The following is a 24,466-nucleotide window of genomic DNA, read 5'->3' on the forward strand; positions in this document are numbered from 1 at the left end:
GAGAAAGGATATTAGGATGTTAATTGGTAGCTAAACTTGGGATATCCGAGGAAACAAACAACTGGAAGCAACATAAAGAGTTTAAATACCAAGCAAGTGAAAAGGAAACAAGTTTGAGAATTAGAATCTCAGTCTATGCTAATGAATTAAACATGCCCACGACCACTCTCCGACATAGGGGTCAACTGGCAAAGAAAAGCTTGTGTCCATTGTGCTGAACACTGGAAAACCCCATTGTGACAAGGATACTGAGAGGATCCTACTCACTGATGGCAAGCTAGACACCAGTTGGTGAATATATTAATCAATTTAAATGTCTTACCTGTCATATAACATTTGATATCCTGAGAGTTGCTAATGGGGTTGTTGTTTTTGAACATATACAGGTTGAAAGGCATTATGTTATTGCTGCTCAGGTGCTTCCACATATCATGGTCTGGACTCGTCCATCGACCTGCTAGCACATCGTAGTCTCTCCGTCCCATGTGGATAAGCTTTGTGAGGGGGTCGTACAGTCCTCCGTGGTAGCCAATGATGATCTGGAAGTTGGGATTGGTGTCCATATAGATCTCCCCATATGCTGTGTATAGTATCTGCTTAATCATTAAGCCGGTCCCACTGAAGACAGCCAGAGGAGTGCCGATGTTATCGCAGGCTATGTAGAATTCATCGCCGCTGCTGAGCTCCATTGCAAAGAGGTGGCCTTGGAGGTCATAATAGAGGGATGTGATCTCTGAGCTTGAGTGGTTGTACAGATGGGTGACCTTGGTTGGGTTGGTCAGGTCTGCGTAGAAGAACTGCAAGTGGTGGCCATGGCTGGTTTTGCTAGAAACTCTCCTTCCTAGGCCATCGTAGCGGTATTTCACGCTCCACCCACTAGCTTTGTTGTAGGCTTTGATGAGCAGGCCAGCTGAATTGTATTCAAAAATATCATTGCCTCTTTGCTTCAGGAAGCCATCCTCGTCCATTTTGTACTGCACATCCCCCAGTCTAGTAATCCTATCCCTGAGGTCGTACCTGAGTGGGGTAAGGCGGGCGCTATTCCCCGGACTCAGCAAATGGAGGTTTCCATTTAGGTCATAGCTGTAACGCCAGAGTGGTTTGTCGTTGATAGACACTGTCTGCAGCTGGCCATCGGCATCATACTCATAGGAGTACCTGGTTGTGTTTGCATAAGGCCCAACCTTCAACTCTTTCTTTACAACTCTCCCCATGTTGTCGTACTGCACGGTCATCCAGTACATGAGCGACCGAAATATCTCGTACTGGACCTCCTTCATCCTGCCATAGGCATCGAAATGTTTCGTGTGAGTCATGACAGCGGTGGTGATAATCTGGTTGATGTCGTAGTAAATGACTCCGAATTTACCAAATTGCTCAGTTTTGCCTGACACGTCATCGTACCTGTAGAGATCGATGGGTAAAGGTGTCTCGTTGATGACTGCTTGCATGCTGGTCACCCGAAAGCTGTTGTCATAATTATAGTCAAAGCGTGCATTCACCATGCCTTCCTCAGTGAAGCGGAAAATCTGTCGATCAATGAGGGGCCCTATCTGTCTGTACCTGATCGTACACGTGAACCCTTCATTCTGCAAGTTTATCGTCTTCAGCATGCCAGCAGTTTCATCATAAGTGAAACTGATCTTTGTGGTGTCATAGAGCATTTCCGCCAACTTGGACAACTTTCCATACTTGTAGATGACACGTCTCCCTGTCCCCAAGTACAAAGTGTGGAGCAGCTGCTCATCCTCTGTGAAATCCTGAATTACTGAGGCGTTGCCTTCTGGGGGTCGGTAGATGTTCCTGTAGTAGCCGATGGAACGGATGGTTTCTAAAGTCTGCCGAGCAACATTGGGCATGGTCACAGACGACAACCGGTCATTCTTATCAAACTCGAAGATGTACTGCCTCTGGCTGTGAAGGAGCAGCACCATGGACTAGGTGGGGAAGAGAAAAGAATACGTTTTAATCCTGGTTTTCAGGCAAAATCATTCTTAACTCTAAAAAAAACCTGCAAAATTCTCCATTCAAAAAAAAATAAAAATAAAAATAAAAATAGGGCAAGTGAGATAAGTCTGCACCTACAGGATGAAGTAGTGGTAGCATGCAGCTGCATGGCCCATCAAGCATCCCCAAGTAGGAGCAAGTCAAAGGAAGAAGCAGTTAATGCAGTGAAGGTCTAAGTTTAGAATGCTCAGTTGTTCGGATCAATACCGTGTAGCTGTCTCTACCCAAATTCTCCTTGTCAATAGCTTCTACAAACTAACTAAATAAAGCTGATAGAAAGACCAAAGAAATGCTTGAAAAAATACCTTCCTGAAGCTGTTCAATGCCCAATTAACTCGGTGTGTCTATGTGTCGTCTGTTACTGCCTTAGAAACTTCTGCCCACATGCGTATTCGTTGTCAGTGTTTTTTTGCATATAACTGACAATCACACAGATTGTATAATACAAGGTGCAAGTCAATACTTTTTGCTTTTTAAAAGCCATGTTACTGCAATTTCCTTAAGCTATTGTAGGGATAGGCTTTATATAAAACTTATGAATATCAGCCCCAGGTATGCAAGAAGGGGATCTACGGGACACTGAGTAGTGTAACAACAAATGGTAATACCCAGAAGAAATTAAGTCCCATGCCAACTTACACAATGAAGACTATAGAAACCACTGCAAAGTGTTTACAACAGTCTGGCTGGATTTGTGCCTTGTGCTTTTCATTATGTGTATTTCCTATGAAACAAGAATAGGCTACTCAAAGAAGGGAGGATGTCATACTGTATGGGTTGTTTTCACATGGAAAATCCTAGTAGAAATGCCTACTGTTCACTCCTTTGACTTTATCTGCACATATTTTATATTACAGCTAGATCAGCAAAGGAATGTTGTGCTTAAAAATCAAATGCCAGAGCTCTACAGCATTAAGACATGCCCTCAGTGTGACTGGGAAAGAATACTGCCCCCAGGGGAACTTTCCATGGTATTTTCAACTGCTCTTTGGGTGGTGTGGCACCAAGTTTCTATATGCATCTTAGTGCAAGCAGAATCTGCTTGAAGAGGAGTATTGGACTATAAGGATCAGTAATCAGCTGCTGTGAAGTAATGCAGCCATGCTAAAGTCAAAGATGTGAAGACCTTTGACACCAAATGTACCATGAGTGAGAAGCCAGTAGGAGGACTCCCACCTTCTCCAGGTAAGTGTAGCTCCAAGATTTGCCGTCAGCAAAGATCCTGGATGTAATCCTGCCAGACTGATCATACTCCATCCTCTCTGACATTGTGCCCCGCTGGATCCCCGCGATGTGTCCTCCTGGGGAATAGGTGACGTTGACCCCATTCAGTCTGCTGCTGGGCGACCAGAGGCTGGGCCTCCCCGCCTGGTCGTAGAGGATGCGGAGCGTGAACTTGCGGTGGTCGTCGTAGATCTTCTCTGTTCTTGTCACACGATCGAAGTCGAGGGACAGCAGGTTTCTGTTGTGGACCTACAAGAGCGAGACAAAGAATTAGGAAGCTGGAAACTGTTCTAGTTACCAAGCCTAGCCTTGTTTTACCAAAAACCTCTTTAGATCACACTGGAGACTATCCAGATCTTCATTGCCTCTGAATAAGACTTTCAAAACCAAGTGGTAGCCTAACCCTACTTCTTGACTTCAGTGAGGACAGAGGCAGAAAACCTGTGTGTACTTCTGAAACATCACCATGGTGGATTAATATTGCTAATATCCCAAATCTGGGCTTAGGACTGGTACAGCACATGTGGTATGGCCCTACAGAAGATGTCATAATAAATTGTTGCAAGGGATATTTGCAAAATTGCTTATTAAATCTGGGGTATAGAAACCGTTTGCTTTCATGAACATAAAAAAAATAATAGTTTCAGAAAGAAGATGAATGTTGTGTCAAGATACTTGAAAGCTGAGTTTTTCTCTGAGTTTTTACTGCATGCACTGGAGGTGAAGCCTTCCACTTGGGATGAAATATGAAGGCTTTGACCACTGTAGATGTTACATAGACCAGGGACTTTTCTGTGAGAGCTGGAGTTTTGGCTTCATTGTCCTGGGGTTATTCTGTGTTGCATAATTACACTCCTGTTACCTCCACTGCCTCTGCATTTCCAAAGATCAAAGGTATCTACTTCAAAGGTAGGAGCAGGAATACATTTTCATTCAGGGATTGTAGCACACAGCATTACAAAAAGGACCTGCTAATACAACTCATGTTTAGCTGCATGTGCAAGGAGATTTAGAAAGCCACATCAGCACAGTAGCAAAGCACTGTGCAAGGATGAAAACCCCACGTTGCCAGGAAAAGCTTGCCAGGGAAGACAGCTGCTTCTCCATCCCACCACTTTCAAACCTTTTTCAGCTGGTGAACCCCTCTTTTCTGGGAAGGCGCAGACTCTTCTCAGATGAAATTCAAACTCCAAAGAGCTTTTTTGGTTCCCTCTGCAGCCCTTCAGCTGCAGTCAATAAACCAAGGGCTTGCAGGTTGCTGCAGGGTCTGAGTTAAAAACGCTGCCTTACCCTGCTCTGGGTAACACCAGCACTGAGCACTGCTCTCAGCCCTGGTCCAGCTTTGATCTTGGCCATTTCTTTAGGGTGCATATTGAATTTCCAGTGTATTTTGAGGGATGTGGGAGTATCTGAGAGCTAACCAGGAAAGGATATTGTAGAGGCAAGGGAGAAATGGTGTGCTGGATTCCTGGAGGGGGAGGAGAGGGAACGGCAGGACCACTGCTGTGCTTTCAGACATCAGTGCTGGAACCTGGGGAACGGGGGCATTACAAAGCCAGAAATCAAAAGAAGGAGTCTCAGAAGGAGGTCAGAAGAGGTAAAAACAGGGCTGAGAAAATGTGGAACTGAGCTGAGGGGGTGCGTGGCCAGCCCAGGCAGAAGGAGTTGGTGCTGTGATGTAAGTGTAAAAATGATGTAAAAGGAGGCAACCGCAAAACTGATTTCCAGTTTATGAATAACAGTGTAAAAGGCAAGTAGGACTTGAGGAGAAAAAAAAACACAGTGTGGAAAGGTAGATAATGCTCCAATTAAATGTGTAGCTGAGTTTAAAATAGAATGCAAATGGGCAATGGGAAAAAGAGGAAATCAGCCAAAAGCCCATTGTAACAGGCAAGCTGGGAAATAATTAAAAAGGTATCAAAACTCTAAGTACAGATGCACATATGTAACTAACGGAGCAATTTGATATCTCATAGGTGCTTGCTGCTATAAATAGAGAAACAGAAGTGGCAATTGCCTGCAAAAAGGAAAAAAAAAAAAAGGAAAGCAAAGCAAAGCAGGAAGGAATAATATCTCTGCCTTCCATCTATTCACAGAGCAGCTTCAGCCCAGCAGCTGCAGCTTTTTCTGCTACTGGTCTCTGCCAAGAGAGCTGGAAAGAGCTCTTCCAGGGCTGGGACAGTGAGCCGGGCTGGAAGATGCCTCCCTGCTCCGTGTGCCATGCACTGTGCTGGAAGAACCAAATAACAGGTCCCCAGGCAGCTCTTAGGCTCCCTCCAAACCTCTGTATCCCGTTACTGGTGCCCTAACTCATTCTACCACCGTGGCAAGGGATTTCTGCAGGACTAGCTGAAACCAGTCTCCCTTTTCATAATTTTTTTTGATGATTTGTTTTCTCCTGCTCTCCTCTCTGTGAAGCACTGCAGTGCCAACAGCCACCCCACAAGGTGACAGGCAAAGCCAACCCGACCCTGCCAGGTAGCCTCTGAACAGGAGCTAAATCTTTTCCTCCTCGTTCAAGGGAATAGAAGGGAATTTGAATTCCCTTGAATAGAAGGGAATTTTCTGCAGAAGCACTGACAGGGCTGCAGGCTTCAGTCCAACAAGCGTTTTTTATGGTGAGCAGCTAAATAAGGTGCCATCCTACATCCCCAAGTCCTCATCCTGGAAAAAGCTCTGAGAAGCTCCTGCAGAAAGCTTTTGCCCCTCAGGGCGTTTGGCAAGGCCTGTGATCAGCACGGGGCTGAGCCAGGGTAAACATCAATGCACAGTTCACAGTGTATTTGACCTCCCTTTACAGTGTGTATGGGACTAAACTTGCCCCCAAACTCACATCCTACTACAGTACTTCCATTTAACCCCTTGGTTTGCTCTGGAAAAGCAGGAGCACAGACACGTCGCCATCTCAGATCTCTCCAAATCTTCGTGTGGAGCTCCTTTAGCTTAAATGATAATTAAACAGCATGCATTGGTCTCCCCGGGAGAGCAAGAGCATGAAAAGGGAAGATTTCTCATAAAAAGGCTGTGGCAACCTTCTGCAGAAGAGCACAAACAACACTTCTGCAGTGAGGACTCCAGGAGCCAACAACATCCACGTGATATATGGTACCCACAAAGCAGTTTTGCCAGTGAATTGCTAAAATTATTGGGGTGGCCTTATCCAAGCCCCAGCTCCCTGTAGAAGTTCTGGAGATGATGCTGGACTGTCCTCAGTAGAAAACACACCAGGAACATTACTGGCATATCCCACAGGACCTCTCTGGTTGTGTTGGCTCTGGGAAGTCTTTGGGACACTTGGTCTGGGTGCCACTGTTAGCCTGGTCTTGGGGAAAAGGAACCAAACTGCAACAGGAGTTTTCATGGTTAAATAAATAAAACAGCTGAGCCAGCAGATCTGTCAACTGTCCTATTTGCTCCATTGCCAGAGATTACATCCTTCTTTATTGAAAAATTCATATTTGTTTAAAAAAAAAAAAAAAAGGAAAGAAGGAGCTCTGCTCCTTGGAGCAGAGCTTAGCCAATGCTCTCACTGCAGATGGGGTCTGTGCTGCTGTTGGCTTGTCAGGGGCTGAATTCGCAGCCAGACAATTAGTGAAGACACCTCGCTGCTCAGCATCAGGTCAGCATTGCTGGGACTGAGGAAAAGTTATTGGGGCTGGCCCCTTCTGCCTTCATCCACGAAGAAGTCTCTGCCCTGTGCCTTATCCCTGCGATAAACACAGGCACTGCTTTATTTCCTAGGGAAGGTTGAGGAGGCAGCTGAGCCACTGGCATTATTGTGCCAGGAGCTGGTTGAGCTCATGGCAATGTGTCGCCAGTCTCCAAGAACACCCTGCAAACATGGGGCATGACTCATAAAATATAAATCCGTGTGACGGCAGCCGAAAAGATGCTGTTTTTAGGGGAACTCCCTCTTTTACAGCAGCCAGATGCTGTTCTCCCCATCTCACAGATCTCAGGGAGAGATGCAGGGCTGCAGCCTTGCTGGGTGTGCTTTTTTCCCACAGAGCATCCTTTCCCCCATGCCTTTGCTGCCGTCTCCTGGGAGCAGCGAGGGGAGGGGAGAGGGAAAGTGGTGATTTACTCACCCAAGGCAGAAAATGATAAAGTTTCCCCAAACGAACAAAAACATGTTGAACTCAACTTCCCTAAGCTTCTCCCTTGCCAGAGAAAGCAGCAATTACTGGTGAGAGGGAAGAGGAGAACATGACACGGAGAATATGTTAAATGCCGAGCAGTCCCCAGGGAGGCAATTAGCACCTTGCAGGTTTATGTCTTAGGGGTGCAGATGCTGCCGTGCAGGTACAGACAGGCAGCTTAAAACTTCTTGCTCACCCTCAGCTCCTTTGAACCCCAGAACAGAGCTGTAACCGAGTCCTTCAATGATGTAAGATGCTCTTCTGCTTCACTAGAAGCAGGGACAGGCCCCAGTAGGCTCCAAATGTGAATAAATGCTGGCAGATTTATAGGGACACGAGTTACCAGCCTGAAAACTCATTTTGCAAGTGCTTTTCCAAATGCAGTACAATATAAAACAAAGACACATTCTGTGTTTGAATCCGCTGTGAAGATTTTGGAAGATAAAACTGACACGGGCAGCTGAGCTGCGGCTAAATGAGTGGAAACTGCTTTGAACACCAAATGGCTGTGCCACAGCTGCAGATTTGAGAAGGCTGTCTCCTCTCAGAGGCAGACTTGTCTGGTAATTTCATTGGTTATTAAAATAAAATAAAAAATAAAAATAAAACAACAACAACCCAAACCAAACACGAAGATTGATGCCAACCGATCTGCAGACATCCAGCAGTTTCCAATGAAGGAGCAGCCTCAGCTTTCACTACTGTTTGCCCAGCTATTCTCCTGATGATGAAAAAGAGTGAGCGTGTGAGGCTATTGATGCAAGGGGAAAAGAGCAGCGGCGGGGCTGGGGAGGGTGAGGAGCAACGCTTGACAAGTGTGAGCGACGAGAGCCGGGAAAAATCACACCACGGTGGCAAAGGTCACTCAGCAGGGAATAGGGAGAGGTGGAGAGTAAGGACTGGGAAATACATATTCTGAAACCACAGCATTAATATTTCCTGCGAAGCTTGAGTGTGAATAAATAGCTGCAGTCCTTTGGCCATGGTAGCACTGCCTTTTTCTCTGAGAGCCTGAATTTGCCAGGTGTTGAGCAGCTTCATATAAGCCCACGATTCCAAGAGCAGCAAGGTGCAGGGTGAGTGTGCAGGACTCACTGTTATTACAAGTTCCCCACCTTGCCTGCAGTTAGCAGAGGAATTACAGGCTTACTGGGCAAGAACTTGAAAAAGCCCTGACGAGTCTGCGGCGCATGGTGTGGAACAATGTTTTCAAACCACGTCAGACTCGAGCACAGAAAGCGCTGCCCACTCGGTGGGGAGAGAGCAGCATCAGGCTGGAGCTGTTGATAACTCTTCACATCAGGGAACAAAGGCAATTGCCATGCGATGCCCTGCAAGCCCAGCTCTTCAGCAGGTTCAACAGATTAGCAAGTTTCAAGGAACCTAGAGGTTTTCCTGAGGCTACACAGATAACAACAAGGCTTACAAAGCTGTCAGTGCTCATGTCTACCAGCAGTACAGGTAGAAAATACTTATTAATTTCTATTAACTGGTGCAATATTTAGTGGTTACGATCGTTTTATGCTTGCTTGAACAGCCTGGTGGTTAAAGCTGCAGTGTCTGGTAGGAGGTGATGCATTCCCAGTGATGCAGAGGGCTCAGGGAAATCAGCAGTCCTGCCTGTGATGGCTGAGACAATGACAGCACACAAGGAGACATAAGGACACATCCAAGCCATAAAGATTATGTCACCGGGGATGAACAGCTCTTTCTCTGTCCTGCAGCCTCATCCTGGCTGCAGAGAGTAGAAATCAGCCCTGTCCCTTTCCATCACGAGGCTGGGGACTGACAAGATGGGAAGCAGAGTCCAAAACTGCTCATGTCTCTCACTTACCCGCAGCCGACGTCCGAAGACGGTGACCTGCCCTCTCGCTTGCTCCTTCCTCTGCCTCCACTCCACGAGGTTAAGGCCGTTGTCGATGGGCAGGGTGACGTTCCTCTTGCCCACCGTGGGGTTGACGGTGCCAGCCAGCAGATGCGGCTCGGTCTGCAGGGCCACCTCCATGCCATTGGCAAGCATCAGCCTGAGAGAGCCGTCGGCGCCGATGTAGTAGCTGTTTCGGACTTGGTCTGAAGACAGAAAAGAGAGCTTATAAAAGGGCTGCCCTGTGATCGAACTCCAGCCTTTTATTTGCTCCCTCATCCAGGCCTCACCAATATTTCTGGTGGCTGCAACCAAACGCACTCTGTCACTCACCTGTCCGACTTACAGTGAGCAAAGCACTGAAAACTGAGGTGAGCAGTCATTTTTTTTTCATTCTGATGAGATTCTGCAAGGCCTCAAATTCTTGCAGAAAAATCTTACACAGGTTTAAAAAGCCACCAGTGGAATAGCCTTGTAATACCTTATTCAAGGACAAAGGTTCAAACTTCTACCTCTAGGCTAGGATAAAGACCTACACTAAAACACCGAGTGGTGAGATATTTGTTTTAAACCACAGTCCTGCTGAAAACTTTCCACATTTTTATACCCCAAAGATCCCAATTTCTCTACAAAATATGAAAAAGTGGGGCCACCTCCTTTTCTCAGCTTATTCCCTATCTCACAAGGGACAGGAAATTGCACGGCAAGTTAATGCTAACCAGTTCCCCAAACAACAGCCAAACACTCTTGCTTGGGAAAGCTTTCAGGAGGCAAGTGAAGACCTCATGTTTGGAGAAAAAGCAGAGGCACTAAGCTCCCACACATCTCCGTACATCTGTTCTCCGCTAGCTCCTGACAGATCAGCAGATTTGGAGGCCAGGATTTGGGATTTCAGGAGCAGAAGAGGAGGAGAACAATATCCCTTGCACACCCTTCAGGAACGAGGCAGGCTGAAACCCCGTCCTTTGAAACTCCAGCTGGCACTTCTCTCTGCAGAGCTTGTGAAGGGTAAGAAAACATGAGACTTGCTCAATGCAGAATAGCTTTAAAAGTGCATTATACACAGAGTGACTTATTTGAAGCTCTTCAAAGGCTGAAAAATATTACCATTTCTATCTCCCGGGCTGCCATAAATACCTAATTGTGAATAAAAATACCCATTAAAAATTCATGTCAATTGTTTTTCCGTTCCGAGGCGAGTAGGGTTTTGTTCACTAGTTGCTCTGCCATAGCTCAGCAGGAAACGAGGTCACAGCAAAATTACCATCTCTCGTCTAGCTGAAATAGATCAGCAAAAAAGAAAACAACAAAAAAAAACCAACAACAACAGAGTTTGGTATAATTAGGGAAGGAAACCTGACACCAGCTGGTCGCTTGTATTGTGAGGCTGATCCTGGTGCTGCTGGAGCCAGCTGGAGTCTTGCCACACTGATCTCAGCAGGACCACAACTCAACTTACTGTACACAGTTAACCTAATGATGGTGTGAAATTGCTGTGGCACCAGATTTTGCCACTATAAATGTACAGCAGTGATCCACAGCACAGATTCAAGCGCTTTGGCTACACCATTGTCTCCTTAATTTGATGGTCTTTTGACCCAGACTCCAGCAGGATTAAACTTGTGAACACTCCAGGCTTGATTCTCCAAATAGCAGGAAGACAGCTCAGCTGGCTTTCACTCTTTTGCTATTAGACACTTGGTCTTCTGAAAAAAAAGTGGTAGGAGATCCACTTCAAATCAAATCACTGAAATATCTCTGCACTACAATAAATCCCTCCTTCCTTCATCCTTCACCAGGAAGCAGGGGAAACGCTCTCTGGGATTCACTGGGCATGTGGTGCTCCCTTTGTGTCACACAGGCACCAAAGAGGGGTTATGGTGGATTGTCACCAGCAGTGTGAGGACTACAAATCCATTACTTTCAAAATTTCCCCAAAAAGAAAAACTTGAGTTTGGAAGGCATTTCACCAGAACTACATGAAATCCAGGTGCTGTATTTTACAGTGATTTAGCTTAGTGGTATGGTTTAGTGGAGGACTTGTTAGTGTTAGGTCAGAGGTTGGACTAGGTGATGTTGGAGGTCTCTTCCAACATAAATGGTTCTGTGATTCTGTGATTAGACTCTATTTTTGTACTCTATTTTGGCCTTGAAAAACTACCCTTTTTGTCAGCAGTCTACAGGGCAAAATCCCACAGAATTCCTGTTGGCTATACAGGCTCCTAAATCCATTCTATAGGAACACATAACCTTCTGGAAATACCTTCTCAGATCTCACGAAAGTTCCCTTTTGGTGCCCAAGCCTAAAAAATGCCAATTCTGTCCCTTAGAGACCTCGAGGTGAGATGTCTTGCTCACCCCACATATCCTGAGCATCCCCAAGTCCTAATGCAAAGCTAGCGTATGGATCCACCTGGGTACATGTTGGTCTTTTCTGACAGCCCTGACACCCACCTTGGCTAAGGCAGGTGGATGTTCAAAGCTTTTAATGGTGCTTAATTCTGATCTGAGGGTTTGAGGGCTGGGCAACACCCCAGCTCATCACAGATCTCATCCTTGATATGGGGGATTGCTTACCTTGGGACAGAGGGTCCCAGTAGGTGATGGGGGTCTATGGATGAGAGTCTACAGTTGTGAGTCCTATAACTAAGGATTTCTGAGTGCCTGAACTCCAACTCTGACCAAGAACAACAGAATTTAGGTATTAAAATACCTTTGTGAGGTCTGTTTCTGGTCTCTGCGTGGAGCCATAAAACGTCTCCATCACACACTGACTGTAGCCAGAGCTTGCTCAGTGTGATCCAGGATTCTTTGAAAGGTTTGCAATGGATTTGTGAAAGCTGGCCAGAGCTTTGAGCCCTGAAGGAAAATGCAGAAGCACCTTTCATGAAAAGGGAATCTGCAACGTGTATTTTCCCTTGAGAGCAACTGAGTGGGTGAGATGCTCAGAGACCTCGAATGGCTCTAGCTCCTTCCACCAGAGAGACACTTGGAAGGCAAATTACATTTCAGCTGTGCTCAGCACATCCCTGGGTAACTCCAGTGGCCTTCGTTTCAGTTTCTACAGTGATGCCATGAACAAACAACTGCCTCAGTTTGGGAATACTGCTCGTGGGAAAGCCACCCTCAGCAGGTCACGGGCCACCTCTGCTGCGACATTATCCAGATCTTCAGTTTTAGGTAAGTGCGTTTCTTCAGACCCAATGAATTTTGTAATTTTATACTTTCTCAAGATGGTTAAGCTGTTTGTAATACTGTGTATCCCAACGGCAACAGTGGCCCTGTGCTGGAGGGCAGTACAATGAGATAATTGACCGTGGCACCATTATGTAACTGTGCCTTCAGCTCTGGATGTATAAATCACATTGCAGTCAATTATCTCACTAAAGGGCCCCCAACAGTGGGCTCTATTGCTTAATTAGGCTCTTGAGGTGAAGCCAACCTCGTGTCTGTGCAGTTGCCAGACATCTTAATGCAAGTGGATGGGATGGGGCGGGGTAGGTTGGATCTTGCTCCGCAGACTGAAGGGAGGAAAAAGAAAGTCATTGTGCTCCCCTAGAGGGATACTGGGCACAGCTTGAAGGGGATGGCACCCTCTCAGCTGCCTTCTCCAAAGGCAGGAAAGGCAGCGTGAAGGCACAGTAGGCACTTTCTTTTAGGAAAGCTTGCTTTTATTATAGGGAGGGGGAGGGAAATGCACGTCCCAGAGACATGGGAACAAGTGGGACTCTGGAACATGTTGGTCTCACTTGGAGCACTTTGTTCTTCACCAGGGGAAATGATGTTTGGCAGCCTGTTGCCATTAGGCAAAGCATGAATGAGACATGAGGAGTGAAGAAAGCTGATGGTTTGCCAATCCTTTCTCTTGCTCCTGGCCCCAGGGAACAGGAGTGAGGGACCCCCAGGAGGCTTCAGCCTTCAGAACCTGGAGATACAGGTTGGCATGGTTTGTGCACTACATCTTTGCCCTTACTGGTACATCAGCATGGTGCTACACCACTCCTTATTCCTCTTTCCTTTCCCACTTCATCACCTTTTCCTCCACCTCATCAATCCCCTGCTTCCCCACCTTGCCATCACCAGCAGAGCCGTGCTCATTTCCAACAGCTGCAAATCAGTCCCACCCCTGCTGCCCACATCTCCTCCTTCCTGCCTCTCCACCCCAGCCTTTCAGCTCAAACGCAGACATCTGGGGGCTGGGATGGTCATTTTTTTGGATGCTGCCCTCTGACTATTTGAACAGCCAGTGAACAAAGAGTTAGAGAAACCTCTGGTAACCATCTGGAAACCTTTTCCAGGGGGAGAGGAACTGCTAAGTTGGAAGCCACAAAGAGAACGAAGCAAAGGGGGTCGGATGGAAGCACGGCGAGATTTACACGACCCTTTTTGTTGTAACAATAATGGTAATGATGACGGAAGACTACGCTACACGGCAAGGGGACTGGCTGAGAATGAAGCAGAAAACAGCTGCAGAACAACTCCAGAGCTGGGGAATGTGGCTGAGTAGGTGCGAGTCTGCGTCTGCCCCAGCACATGGGGAGCTCTGGGGTGCTGGGGATGCAGGTGGCAGGGATTATCAGGACGGTGCCTGTTTCCTGATGGATAATCCCACGCGTGCAGCTTGGCTGGGAGAGGGAGAGGTGCCCGACTCACCTTGGAGAAGGGTGTAGAAGGCTCCTGACGCCGACAAGTTGGTCGTTATTGTCACGTCGTCCTTGCTGGAGGTTTCCACCTGGACGTGCACAGAGCTGTCGGTGTCGCTGCGGAAGCTGCTCACTTGGCCAGTGGGGAAGGTGACGTTGGTCAGGCGGCCGAAGCTGTCGTACCTGCAAGGGAGGATGGAAGGAAATCAACAGCACGAACACAAGAGTGGGACACACGGATCATCCTGCAAAGCAGAGACCAAGTCTTGGTGCCTTCACCCAGATTTTTCCCAGACAAAACCCTGCTATCTGTCAGGACTACCTGAACTTTCTTTTTGGCTTTATGAAAAGAAAATTACGGCTTTTAGCTGAAGGAAATGAAGCAAAGAACAGAAAATGACTAAATAGGCATTAGCCTGGTTTTTAACAATATCTTTCTGATGCTCATCACCTGCACTGTGCTTCTTGTTTACGTCAGAAAAAAACCTTTATTTTCCATCCACTGTGCTGTGATCTGTGGGAAAGCATTGGTCTGTGCATCCTGTTTAGCAGAACTAGGAGTTTCTGAAGACCACCAGCTTTCTGTATGGTTGTGTCCTGAGCTCTTCAGCACTTATTTTCTATCCTATTTTAAAAGCTAATGTTAAGGTGGAAGCAAGGACTTGCCAGATTGGCCACACCAGGTAGAAAACTGTCCTTTGTGAACACGATGTAGGGCCCTGAGCGCACAGCTGAGACCCCTGTCTCTGCCTTTTGCTGTTCCTAGGACCATCTGGAAGGACTGATTTGAAAGCACAGAAAAGCAGGTCACTTTTCACCCCTACTGAGCCTTTGGCTTTTCCAATGAAAGACCCAACGCGAGCACCATCTGGGAAGGTTTCTGTGATGTGGACATCTGTCTACCAGGACCCAGATGAAGTGAGATACACACACGCTGGTCCCACAGCAGCTAGCTAGCCAGGGGGTTATTTTATTATTTTTCAATAAAATGAAGAAGCAGACAGCGGTGCCTGGAGGCCTTCTGAAGAGCAAACGTTCCTCCCATTCATGGCATTTCAAAAGAGGTACCCTTTTGGGTAGCTGGCAAGGGACTTTTGGAGGGACGCTCCTGCAGAGTGACATGGAGAGCAGCAGGAAGATCTATGGACCTCCAGGCAAGGGATATGTAAATAGGCAGGGAGAAACAGCAGGAAAAAAATCAGCAAAAGCCGTCAGAGATAAACATTGGACTTTTTCATGTCCTGCCCAGGAGAGAAGGGCAAGAAGGGCGCATCGTTTGGGGATGCAAAGCAAATGGTGGTTGAGCAGGGAGAACTCATTCTCCTGCAGCACTCAGCAGTGATCTCTGATGGAGCACAGCTCGGGGCACTACTCCTCAGAATGATGAAGTAACATAAAGGATACGTTAAGGAAAACATGCTTAGAAAACATGATCTAAGAGGGAAAGCCAAAAGAAATGAGCTGCTTTAAATGAGAGGAAACAAAGAAGTGGGGACGTGCCAGCTTGGAAATAGTTGTTCTGAAAAGGTTTATAATTTGTCTTTTCTACTGAAGATGTGACAAAAGGTACAGGGGAGATTCAGGTCAGAAACTGGAGAACATTTTCCAGGTCCACGGTTGCCCCAAGCAGAGGAACAGATGGAGCTCTGGACACCCCACTGATCAATGCTTTTAAGAACAGGTGAGAGAAATGCATCAGAGAGGGTCTGGATGTGGTTGATCAGATCTCAGAGGGAGCAGGAGGTTGAGAAGCTCTTGATCCTCTTCAGAATTAGTGTGAGCTGGGGAATAAGACAACAGACCCCATCTAATAACAAAAAAGACTCCTGAATTGCAACTTAGGAGAGACCCCAAACCTGCCACTGGCTCTGCACTGTGAAGAAAAACAAGTTTGCCTCTTCTCTTCCTTTCTCCTTTGTCCATTTTCGTCCACAATCCTGTACTTCACTGCTGACAGGGGTGGCAGTGACTTGATGTAAGGCTGGCTACAAAGGTGATTTTTGTTGCAGTTTAATATTTAGTGAAGTGCCTAAATTAGTGAGCTCACTGCGAGTCTCTCCAGCTTTTGGCTTTGGAGACATCGCCGCATGAAACTTTTCTTGCCCAGGAAGGTGGAAGAAAGCATCTGGCCATCCAGTGTCAGCCTATCCTTCTTGGGATTATCCACGCATGGGGGAAGGAGCAGCCTTGCCTTTTCCCTCCAAGACCTTGGCAATCGATCAGCTACTTGTGAAGTGGAAAAGAAGGGGGAAAAAAAAAAAAACACAAGAGAAAGGGATAAATTCAGGACTGCGTTGCAGGAGGCTGGCAGGGACCAGCTAAAGCTTTTCCAAGTGGCTAGGAGAGCACGGTTTGGATCTAAACTGAAGCTCCTTGCAAGAGCCAGAACTAAAGCTCTCAGTACCAGGGGCCTTGCTCCTTGTTTGCCATTGTCCTGTTTGGTCTGAGATGGGATGTATCCAGACATCTCCTCCTAAAACAGTACGAAATCTTAAATTAAAGGCATCATGAGAGATACCTTTATCCTATCTGCTGATACAGGCCACGAGGGACATGATTTAGTCTGCCCCTTGAGCAGAGAGAACACCATTATCAGTAAAGGTGTGTTATGTAAAATCCCATTTTTTTCCATTGTGACACCAGTAGACCTATATATAAAACAGTAAGGGTAGTCTCAGATCCCAAATGCTCTGAAATTTAAGGAAGATGGGATCTGAATTTAGCCCCTCTGACTCGGTGCAACTGTAGGGGACGGATCCTGCTCTATTTATAGGTTTTAAGAGTCAGCTGCTGGAGCTGAGCCTGCTTCACCTCCTAAAAATAACAGCATTAATCTAGGCGTGCTGAACTGAAGTCTGGGGTTGGACTGCGGTGTAACACAGGTGTGAGTGTGAAAGGAAGCAGGTCCATGGATTAGGGAAAGAAGAACAGCAAGAGCTGGGATGGGGTGAGAGAGCGATGGCCATGTGGCTACTATTTCATTGAAGTGCTGAGTCAGTGTCCTCTGAGTCATATGATTTATCCGAATTGAATGACACTCAGCACCATGCTGACAGCACAAGACCTATCTTCCGAGCAAGCCCTACTTACAGCTCAAAAAAAACCTCACAAAGCCTGTGGATGCTCAATTTCGCAGCCCCAAGAAACAGCAGACACTCAGATCCTTAAACTCTTCTTTATTCCTGGACATCCAGCCCACAGCACCCTCACAAAGGGTCCTCCAGTGCTTGGTGAAGGCTGCTCCTTCCTTTAAGCAACCCTCCACCCCACTCCCAGCAGCTCTGGGCTCCCTCCACCACGTCCCCAGACATATCCTAATATCTCTCCTGCCACCCTCTCAGCACTACTCGGCTTCCCCAGCATCCTGGGGATCAGACAAGGTACCTGCTCATGTATGTTTGCAGCCCCTCATCCCACTAAACAAGAGAAAAAGCTGTTTTTTTGCTATTCCACAGTGGTGGGATAGTGGGCAAATATGCTGATACCCTCTGCCTGTGCAAGCTTGGTCAGAACAACAGGAAAAAAAAAAAAGAGTATGATGGTGCCTAAATTTCTGCGTGTGTTTTTCTTTTTAAGTCAAAACAAGTGAGTACAAGTGTAATTTACATGGTTACATTTTTCCAGCCACACAAAACTCACATGCCAGGGAAGAAGTTCACCAAGAGCATCCATCTGGGACTTGGGGTCCCCAGGAGCAAGGCTCGCTTTGGCCCACAGCAGCCTGCGATGGCATGTTGGAAACTATTTAAGATGCCTGCATGTGTACATGAGGCTTTTGGCACCTCCTTCGTCACCACATTAGCCTCTGTCAGGAGTAACCCGAACCATCTGTGCTCCCTGCGTCTGCTGCGGCTCTGCCCAGGAGCCAGGCGGGGACCGTCGGAGCGCTTGCTTTGGGGTGACAGCTCACCTAGCTGCAGCTGCGAGGGGGTCATGCCTTGCAAGGGAAGGGGGAAGGCAGCCCAACTAGACTGCTCCGGTTTTAATTATGGCTTTTAATTAGTGGCAGACGAAGTGCAAAACACTCACGGCCAGACAAAAGCTCCTTTTAGTGCTGCGGTGGCTGTGCAAAAGGAGACACGCAGGCAGTGCTTTCCTCTTGGCGAGCAGATCCTTTCCTCTTCACTGTTTTGCTCAGGACTGGAGCATTTCCCTCTTTTTCCCTGAATTTGAGCGTACGGCACATACCTGATGTCATCTCTCACACCCTCACAGTCTCCCGGGACACACGAGCTTGAAGGCTTCAGCATCCCAAGCAGATAATGGGCTTAACACGTGAAATGAGTGACATGGCTGTGGCCATTCCTTCTATCCCTGCCTTCAGCCCTACAAAGGCACTTGGAGGACTCATCCTCAGCTTGGAGAGGAAGGCCAAGCAACTGCAGATATGTGCCCTGGTACTTGGGGTAAGATAAATCTCTCCCAGTCAGCTAATTTCTCAGCTAAGCCCCCCTGGGTTTCCACAGCCTCAGGATTTAGGCGTGGGCCAGTTTTCATCACAGCCTAAGACTCCTGTGTTCTCCAAATGCTCTGAATTAAGGAAATGCTGAAACATGGGAGTGCACACGCAGCAGCCACTCGGAGCAATGAATTCATCACCTGCTAACACAGCTGCTGCCTCCCATTCAAACCTGCTGCAAAGCCTCAGCGTTCACAATTACAGTGACAATTATTAGGCCAGCAAAGGAAGCTGCTGCCATCCATTCCCAATTGGAAACGTATTTAGCTAAGGTTCAATGCCCAGAATTAAAATGGTATTTGGTGCTTATGAGGCCTAATTGTTAGCTTGTAAACATTCAGAGCTTTCATTTATCACATTACCATTGTGTAGAGACCTGGGCCTTGGGAATTAAAGAGAGCATCCTAAGTACCGTCTATTCAGAAATCAATTCCTTGCCTGAGCCTCTGAGTTTCCTCATTTTAGCTTTTTCACATTTCATCAGCCTTTTAAAACTATGAGTCAAATAGATCGGAAAAAAAATCACTGTAATAATATTGCATTTAGTGCCAAAGTGTCCTAATGTACTTTGCAAACTATATTTTGCGTGTGATTATACAGCCGTGTGCCCGCTGCCTCTCAACAAGCCTGTCTCTTTGCAATTTTTCAAACAACATTAAACACAACATTAAAAATAAATCCATAATAGACAAACCGATACTACTCAAATATGTATGAAGGCGAGTCCTCTCCCTAATGACACAAAGCCAGGCTGCAGCCACCGTCTGCAGAGCTTTCTGGCTGCCCAAACCAGAAGATGAAGACCTTTCTAGCTGCGTTTCAGGCCAGGCCATGGGCTCCAAACATGACCTCACAACTTAGCGAGAGGACTGGAGAGGTGTTGTTTTATCTTGGCACTTACTGGAGTTTCACTGTAGCTTCTGCAGAGGAACAATGATGAGAATCGGGTCATATTATCATTTATATTATATTATAAGAAAATGTGGAGTGAAAAAACTCGCTAAAAGAGGCAGAAGAGGAGGGAGAGCAAAAGTGGCTCGTGTTTCTGTTGCTCCAGCCTGCTGCAGCCACGGGAAGAGACCCTCACTTGAACTACACTAAACCAAGGACGCCACCAAATCCCATAAATCTCCGTGTATGACCTGAGATATCAGCTGGTGATAAAGGGATGTTATTAATGCAGCAAGCTAGCTTTTCTCAAAGTCAAGAGGTGGCTGCTCCTCTAAAGGTAATGAGTGTTATTTATCTCTGGCTTTGACTACGAGAGAAGAAATTGCACAGCTTTTCTGTCACCTGCAAGGCAGATGGAGTCTGGGTAAATGCTTAGCGTGGTCATTCCACCCCTGTTTTGGTGTCCCAGTCACCCAGACTGTTGGTTGGGGCACCCAGCACCACTGGTGGTGGGCTGGGACTTCTGCTGAGTGCTGGGGGTGTCAGGAAGCCATCTGAGGTCTTCTCGTGTGCTCAGCCCAGCTGGCTCCTACCTTCAGACCATTATAGGTTTGGCAGAATTTGGTCCTCTACTAAACCTCTTCCTACATTACGGGTCAATGCTTCCCTTCCCTCCCATCCAGAGATCTGGCTCCATGTTCTCCTTTGCTCTCTGCCGCTTCTTGGGCAGCCCATGGAAAGGTTTTGAATTTGTGGGCTTGATTGTAGCGATGTGTAAGTAGTTAATTCTGCACCGGAGGAGGTGACCTTCAGGACTAATTGGGCACACAAAGGACCTAAGTGAAAGAGCCTCATCTGGGTTAAATAATGCATAGAAGGTTTGACTTTGGCTCAGAGGGAAATTGAATTAATGTACAGTGATACCATCTCCATGAGCTAATCAAGATAATTGCCATATTCTTGATTTAAACAAATACGTTAAAAAAAAAAAAATCCGGATTCTGAAGTAGAGATAAACAGCAAGGGTAACCAGCTCGGTGAAGGCTGGTAGCGAATTTTTCATGTCAAGAGGAAAAGCAGCAACAACAAAGCAGTCGCACAGCATCCTTTGTCTTTGACTTGAGGAGCTGGACAACGAGAAGCTGTTACCCTGGCAGAGCATCCAGATCCAGCTCCGTTGGCACTGATTATCACTGTCACGGGTGGAACGGGAAGGCAAGTCTTTAATCCGGTTACCGGACAAGATGAGCTGTCCTGCATTAATTGACAGTGAGTGTCAAGCCCTCTGCGGAGGCAGAAGTCTGTATAATGCTAAAACCCTCACAGAAGTCCTAGGTAGGTCTTTAGGGACAGGCTAATTGCTGCAGGGAGCTAAGTTTCACTCTCAAAGGAAGGGGGAACTGCATGCCATTAGATACTGGACCTTGCTCTGTGCTAAACCCAATCAAGCAGGACTCTTACAGCAGGCGTTGGTGTAGGAAGGGTGCAAGGATGAGCTGCAAGTGCTGTGAACAAGTTTTCCACCCCCCAAAAACAACACCTGTCTCCTTCCTGAACCCCTGGAAGACCTGGATTCCCTGGTTTGCCTTCCACTGCGGGGTCAACATATCAGACATATCCTCTTCTCTCCTCTCTGGAGTCTCACCAACGTGTCTGTATATCACAGCTCTTCGCAGCCATATGATAAAAGCTGAGAAATGCCCCAGTAAGAGCAACAACCAAAGGAGAAGCAGAGATGCTGGACACGTACCTATGTAGTATTGCCACTCTTGCAACACCATCGTTTTTTCGTGTTGGGTACCAGGTTTTATGGTCCTCTACAGACAGTAAGGTAAAGGTAAATCTTGCAGGGATGTTCTTCATGGGGCCACTGGTGCAGCGTAAACTTGCCAGCTGGATTTATGCTTACCCTTAACTTTTAAAGCAGTGGTGCCCATCCTGCCTGGGGCCATAAACAACTGTTATGTGCACTGAGAACCATCAAGCTTTTCCTTGGAGTCAGATCTGATGTCTTTATTTCCTTGGCCACAAGCAAAATGGAAATAGGGGCTTCACCTTCCCCCTTAGCCAGGACTGAAAACAGCTCAGAGCACCTTCCAGTCGCTCATGATCACAGGATTTCTCTAAATCACTTAAACTTCCCCAGTGTAAATTTCCCGATGTTCTGATACAGAAACCAATAACCTGCAAGTTTCAAACATCAATTTGTTTTACACCATCTTCTTCAACTTCTTGGCTATCAAGGAATTTACATTTCATCTTGCCATGCCTGCGCTCATCCCTGCGGTTTGTGTTTGACTCATGCATATCTTCTGTCTAGAGAAAATATATCTTAGGGAAGGCATCCAGAGTTATGATTTAAGATACCAAGAAATAGAGAATATACTGCTTCTCACAGTTGGTCGCTCTACCGGTTAGCTAATCTCAGCCCTAAAAAATTACACTGCCCTGTCAACTTGAATGTCTCTACCTTTGCTTTTCTAGCCCTTTGCCCTTCTCGTGCCTTTCTCTGCTAGGCTGAGAGTCCTTCTGTAGGTGACAGTTTTGTGCTGACATGCTGTGATCTGGACACTTCTTGTGCTAAGATAAACAGATCAAGTTGTTTTAGTTCTCAAGCATAAAGCATTTTCTCCCCACGACTGCATTTTTGAACTGTGTGTTTTCTGCACACTCTTCTATTTTCCCCATCCTTCATAAACTGCAGACACCAGAACTGATAGTACTAGTCTCATCAGTGTTGTGCAGGGAGAAAATCAGCTCCCTTCTACTCACTAAAGTAGGGAGGGATGAGTAAACACATTTATCTTATTTTTCCATCCAAGCAATGGGTTAGACAGACTTGCCATGTATGGCTTCATGATTTGTTTACTTCAACCTCTGAGAGTCAACGCTCAACCCCATTCTTTAGATGTGGCCTGTTACATTTGTACCTTGGCAGTAGATTATGTAATAATAACATATTATGTTTAAATGAAACTTAATTGATCAATAAATCTAAGGATCTCACCTTTATTTACTAATCTTCTCATTTTATCAGTTCTGATTTTGTATTTTTTTTTCCAGATCATGCATGCAAAAACAGGGTAGGGTCAAGCCCTGCTTATTCACCCCAAACAACCCCACTGAGTGATCCCCTATTGCTGACTAACTTTTCAGAGCAAGTTCTTGAGGTATTTAATATGCACTTTTTACAGCTGAGAAGAATAGAAGACCAACCTCATGGACAGGTTGGGAAAGGATCAGTTAGGATAAGACAGGCTATAGCACCAGCAGTATTTATGAACAACTTAGATCACTTTGATAGGATCCATTTAACCAAACTGTAGATATCTGCAATGTAAACACCCCTGTCTGAGCTAATCATTCTGGACTGCTTTTATGGAGGTAGACTTTCAGGCTACTACTTGTCTCATTACATCCTAAAGCCACAATATCTGATATAACTCATCTGAAACTCACCTTGAAAGTACCTGTTTCTCTCCACTGCCTATAAAGGGAGGCTGAGGTAACTAATTCAGAGATGGGCTTTTACACTGCAGTTGTATAAAGTTACATCAGAATCTGTCAGGAACAGTTAAATAGAGATAACTGATCACAGGTTTGGATGAGATATCTCTGAAGACACATTCCCAACTCTATTTTCAGTGATGCTGCGCTATCATATAGTGCTGACTTGCTCTAGTCAAGATTTCCATAGCCTAACCACTGGAGAATACTGTCTTCCATTTAGCTCTAAAAAGCTTTCTTATGACTCTTCTGAAGTGCATAAAAGGACCAGAATGATGACTTTCACAAATGCTCTATTTTGCTGGATAGCAAGATATAATGGATCACTGTTATAAATATATCCACAGACTACGTTGGATTTTAGCTTCTGTTTCATTTTATCTCTTTTATATTTTCAGTCACACTTTTAATATGCTTTAGGTAGAAATCTGACCATTAGTGGCTGTAATGTTTAGTTTACTTCACTGTCCATCGCTACATCTGTTTTCGAGCACAGGAACTATTGGGTTCTTTACAAAAAGAAAATATTGCCTTGATTTAGCATGATGGTCCTGACAATAAAGCAGGCTTCCACTCCTATAGAGAAAAACACCCTGTCTTTCCTCCCTAAAGCCTCCCTCAAGCAAATTCAATGTAAGAGATGGAAGGGTATTAACTTTGATTCACTGAGGAATATTGCTGGAGTAATTGCAAACAGAACCTTGATGGAATGCAAATAACCTTTCAAAAGATTCATCACAGAGTTTCCATCAGTTCTTCTAGAGGCAAGAGCAAAGAAACTCAAAACTGGGCCTGGAACATTTAAAAAAAGAAGAGCCAAATCAACTGCATGTCTAACACACGGGTATGTGGATATGTGGATTTAGCCAGCTTTCCTCCCTGAGTATCTCTTTTTTTTTTCTTTTTTTTTTTTTTTTCCCCACAGTTTTTGTCTTTGTAATCTTGGGAACTATCCTATCCAAATTAGTCTCCTACAATGGGTTTATTATTATGGTATCTGAATGCCTCCATGTAACCACTCAAACCATATAGGAAATTATGCACTAAAAAGAGCATTTCAAGAAGGCTGGAATTTGAGAATAAAAATGGAACTAAGGAAGCGGGGAATGGTTTCTCAACAGCAGGATGAATTTGTAGACCATCCTTCTAGAGGCCCTTGTTTGAGTAATCTGTCTTTTTTCTATTTGATATCAGAAGTATACTATATTCATGGTCTTTATAAGCAGGGAATTGCTAATAGTAATATAAAATAAAAACACAAATCTTCAAGTCACTGCCATTGCTGGATTTTTCACTGCGTCTCATCTTCTCTTTGCTCAAAAAATTTGTTGGGCGGGGATGGTCTTGAATAGCTCTGAGATTATTTTTAAAGTTTAGTGGGGCCAACCACAACAGAAGCAGAGCAGTCCATTAATTACAGAATCGTTTTCTGAGCAAGCTGTCATTAGTCATTGTCAGTTGTCATTCTACATCAGCCATTTCAAACAATTGAGAAAAGAGCATAAGAAGTAGGTGAAAAGCTGAGAAAAAAGAGGATCTAATGGAACTTTCACACTTCCAGGGCTTTCAAAGCCAAAGAAAATTCTCTGACATGCAGCCTAAATTTCCAGTCCCAACTATAGTTAAGGAGAAGCAGGTGTCCAAATTTCTTAGCTGATTTAGAAAAGCTCAGCATAACCTCTGTCTGAAGTTGATTTGGTAGATGGAGCTTATTTAAACTTTAACACACGTA

General features: G+C 45.7%; 1 protein-coding gene across 8 annotated transcripts in view; it reads right to left on the bottom strand.

Moving 5' to 3' along the window:
* TENM4 (teneurin transmembrane protein 4) overlaps window positions 1–24,466 on the bottom strand; it is a 1,677,033-nt gene that overhangs the window by 14,525 nt on the left and 1,638,042 nt on the right. For all 8 annotated transcript variants that reach the window (XM_084535211.1, XM_084535210.1, XM_084535214.1 and 5 more), the window contains 4 exons: window positions 13,888–14,060; window positions 9,205–9,440; window positions 3,184–3,480; window positions 323–1,937 (listed from right to left, as the gene is read on the bottom strand). In XM_084535211.1, coding sequence (XP_084391337.1) covers window positions 323–1,937; window positions 3,184–3,480; window positions 9,205–9,440; window positions 13,888–14,060 — 2,321 coding nt within the window. The remainder of the gene's footprint in view (window positions 1–322; window positions 1,938–3,183; window positions 3,481–9,204; window positions 9,441–13,887; window positions 14,061–24,466) is intronic.

Source organism: Aythya ferina (genome assembly GCF_964211825.1).
Source record: "Aythya ferina genome assembly, chromosome: 1".
NCBI classification, from domain to species: domain Eukaryota; kingdom Metazoa; phylum Chordata; class Aves; order Anseriformes; family Anatidae; genus Aythya; species Aythya ferina.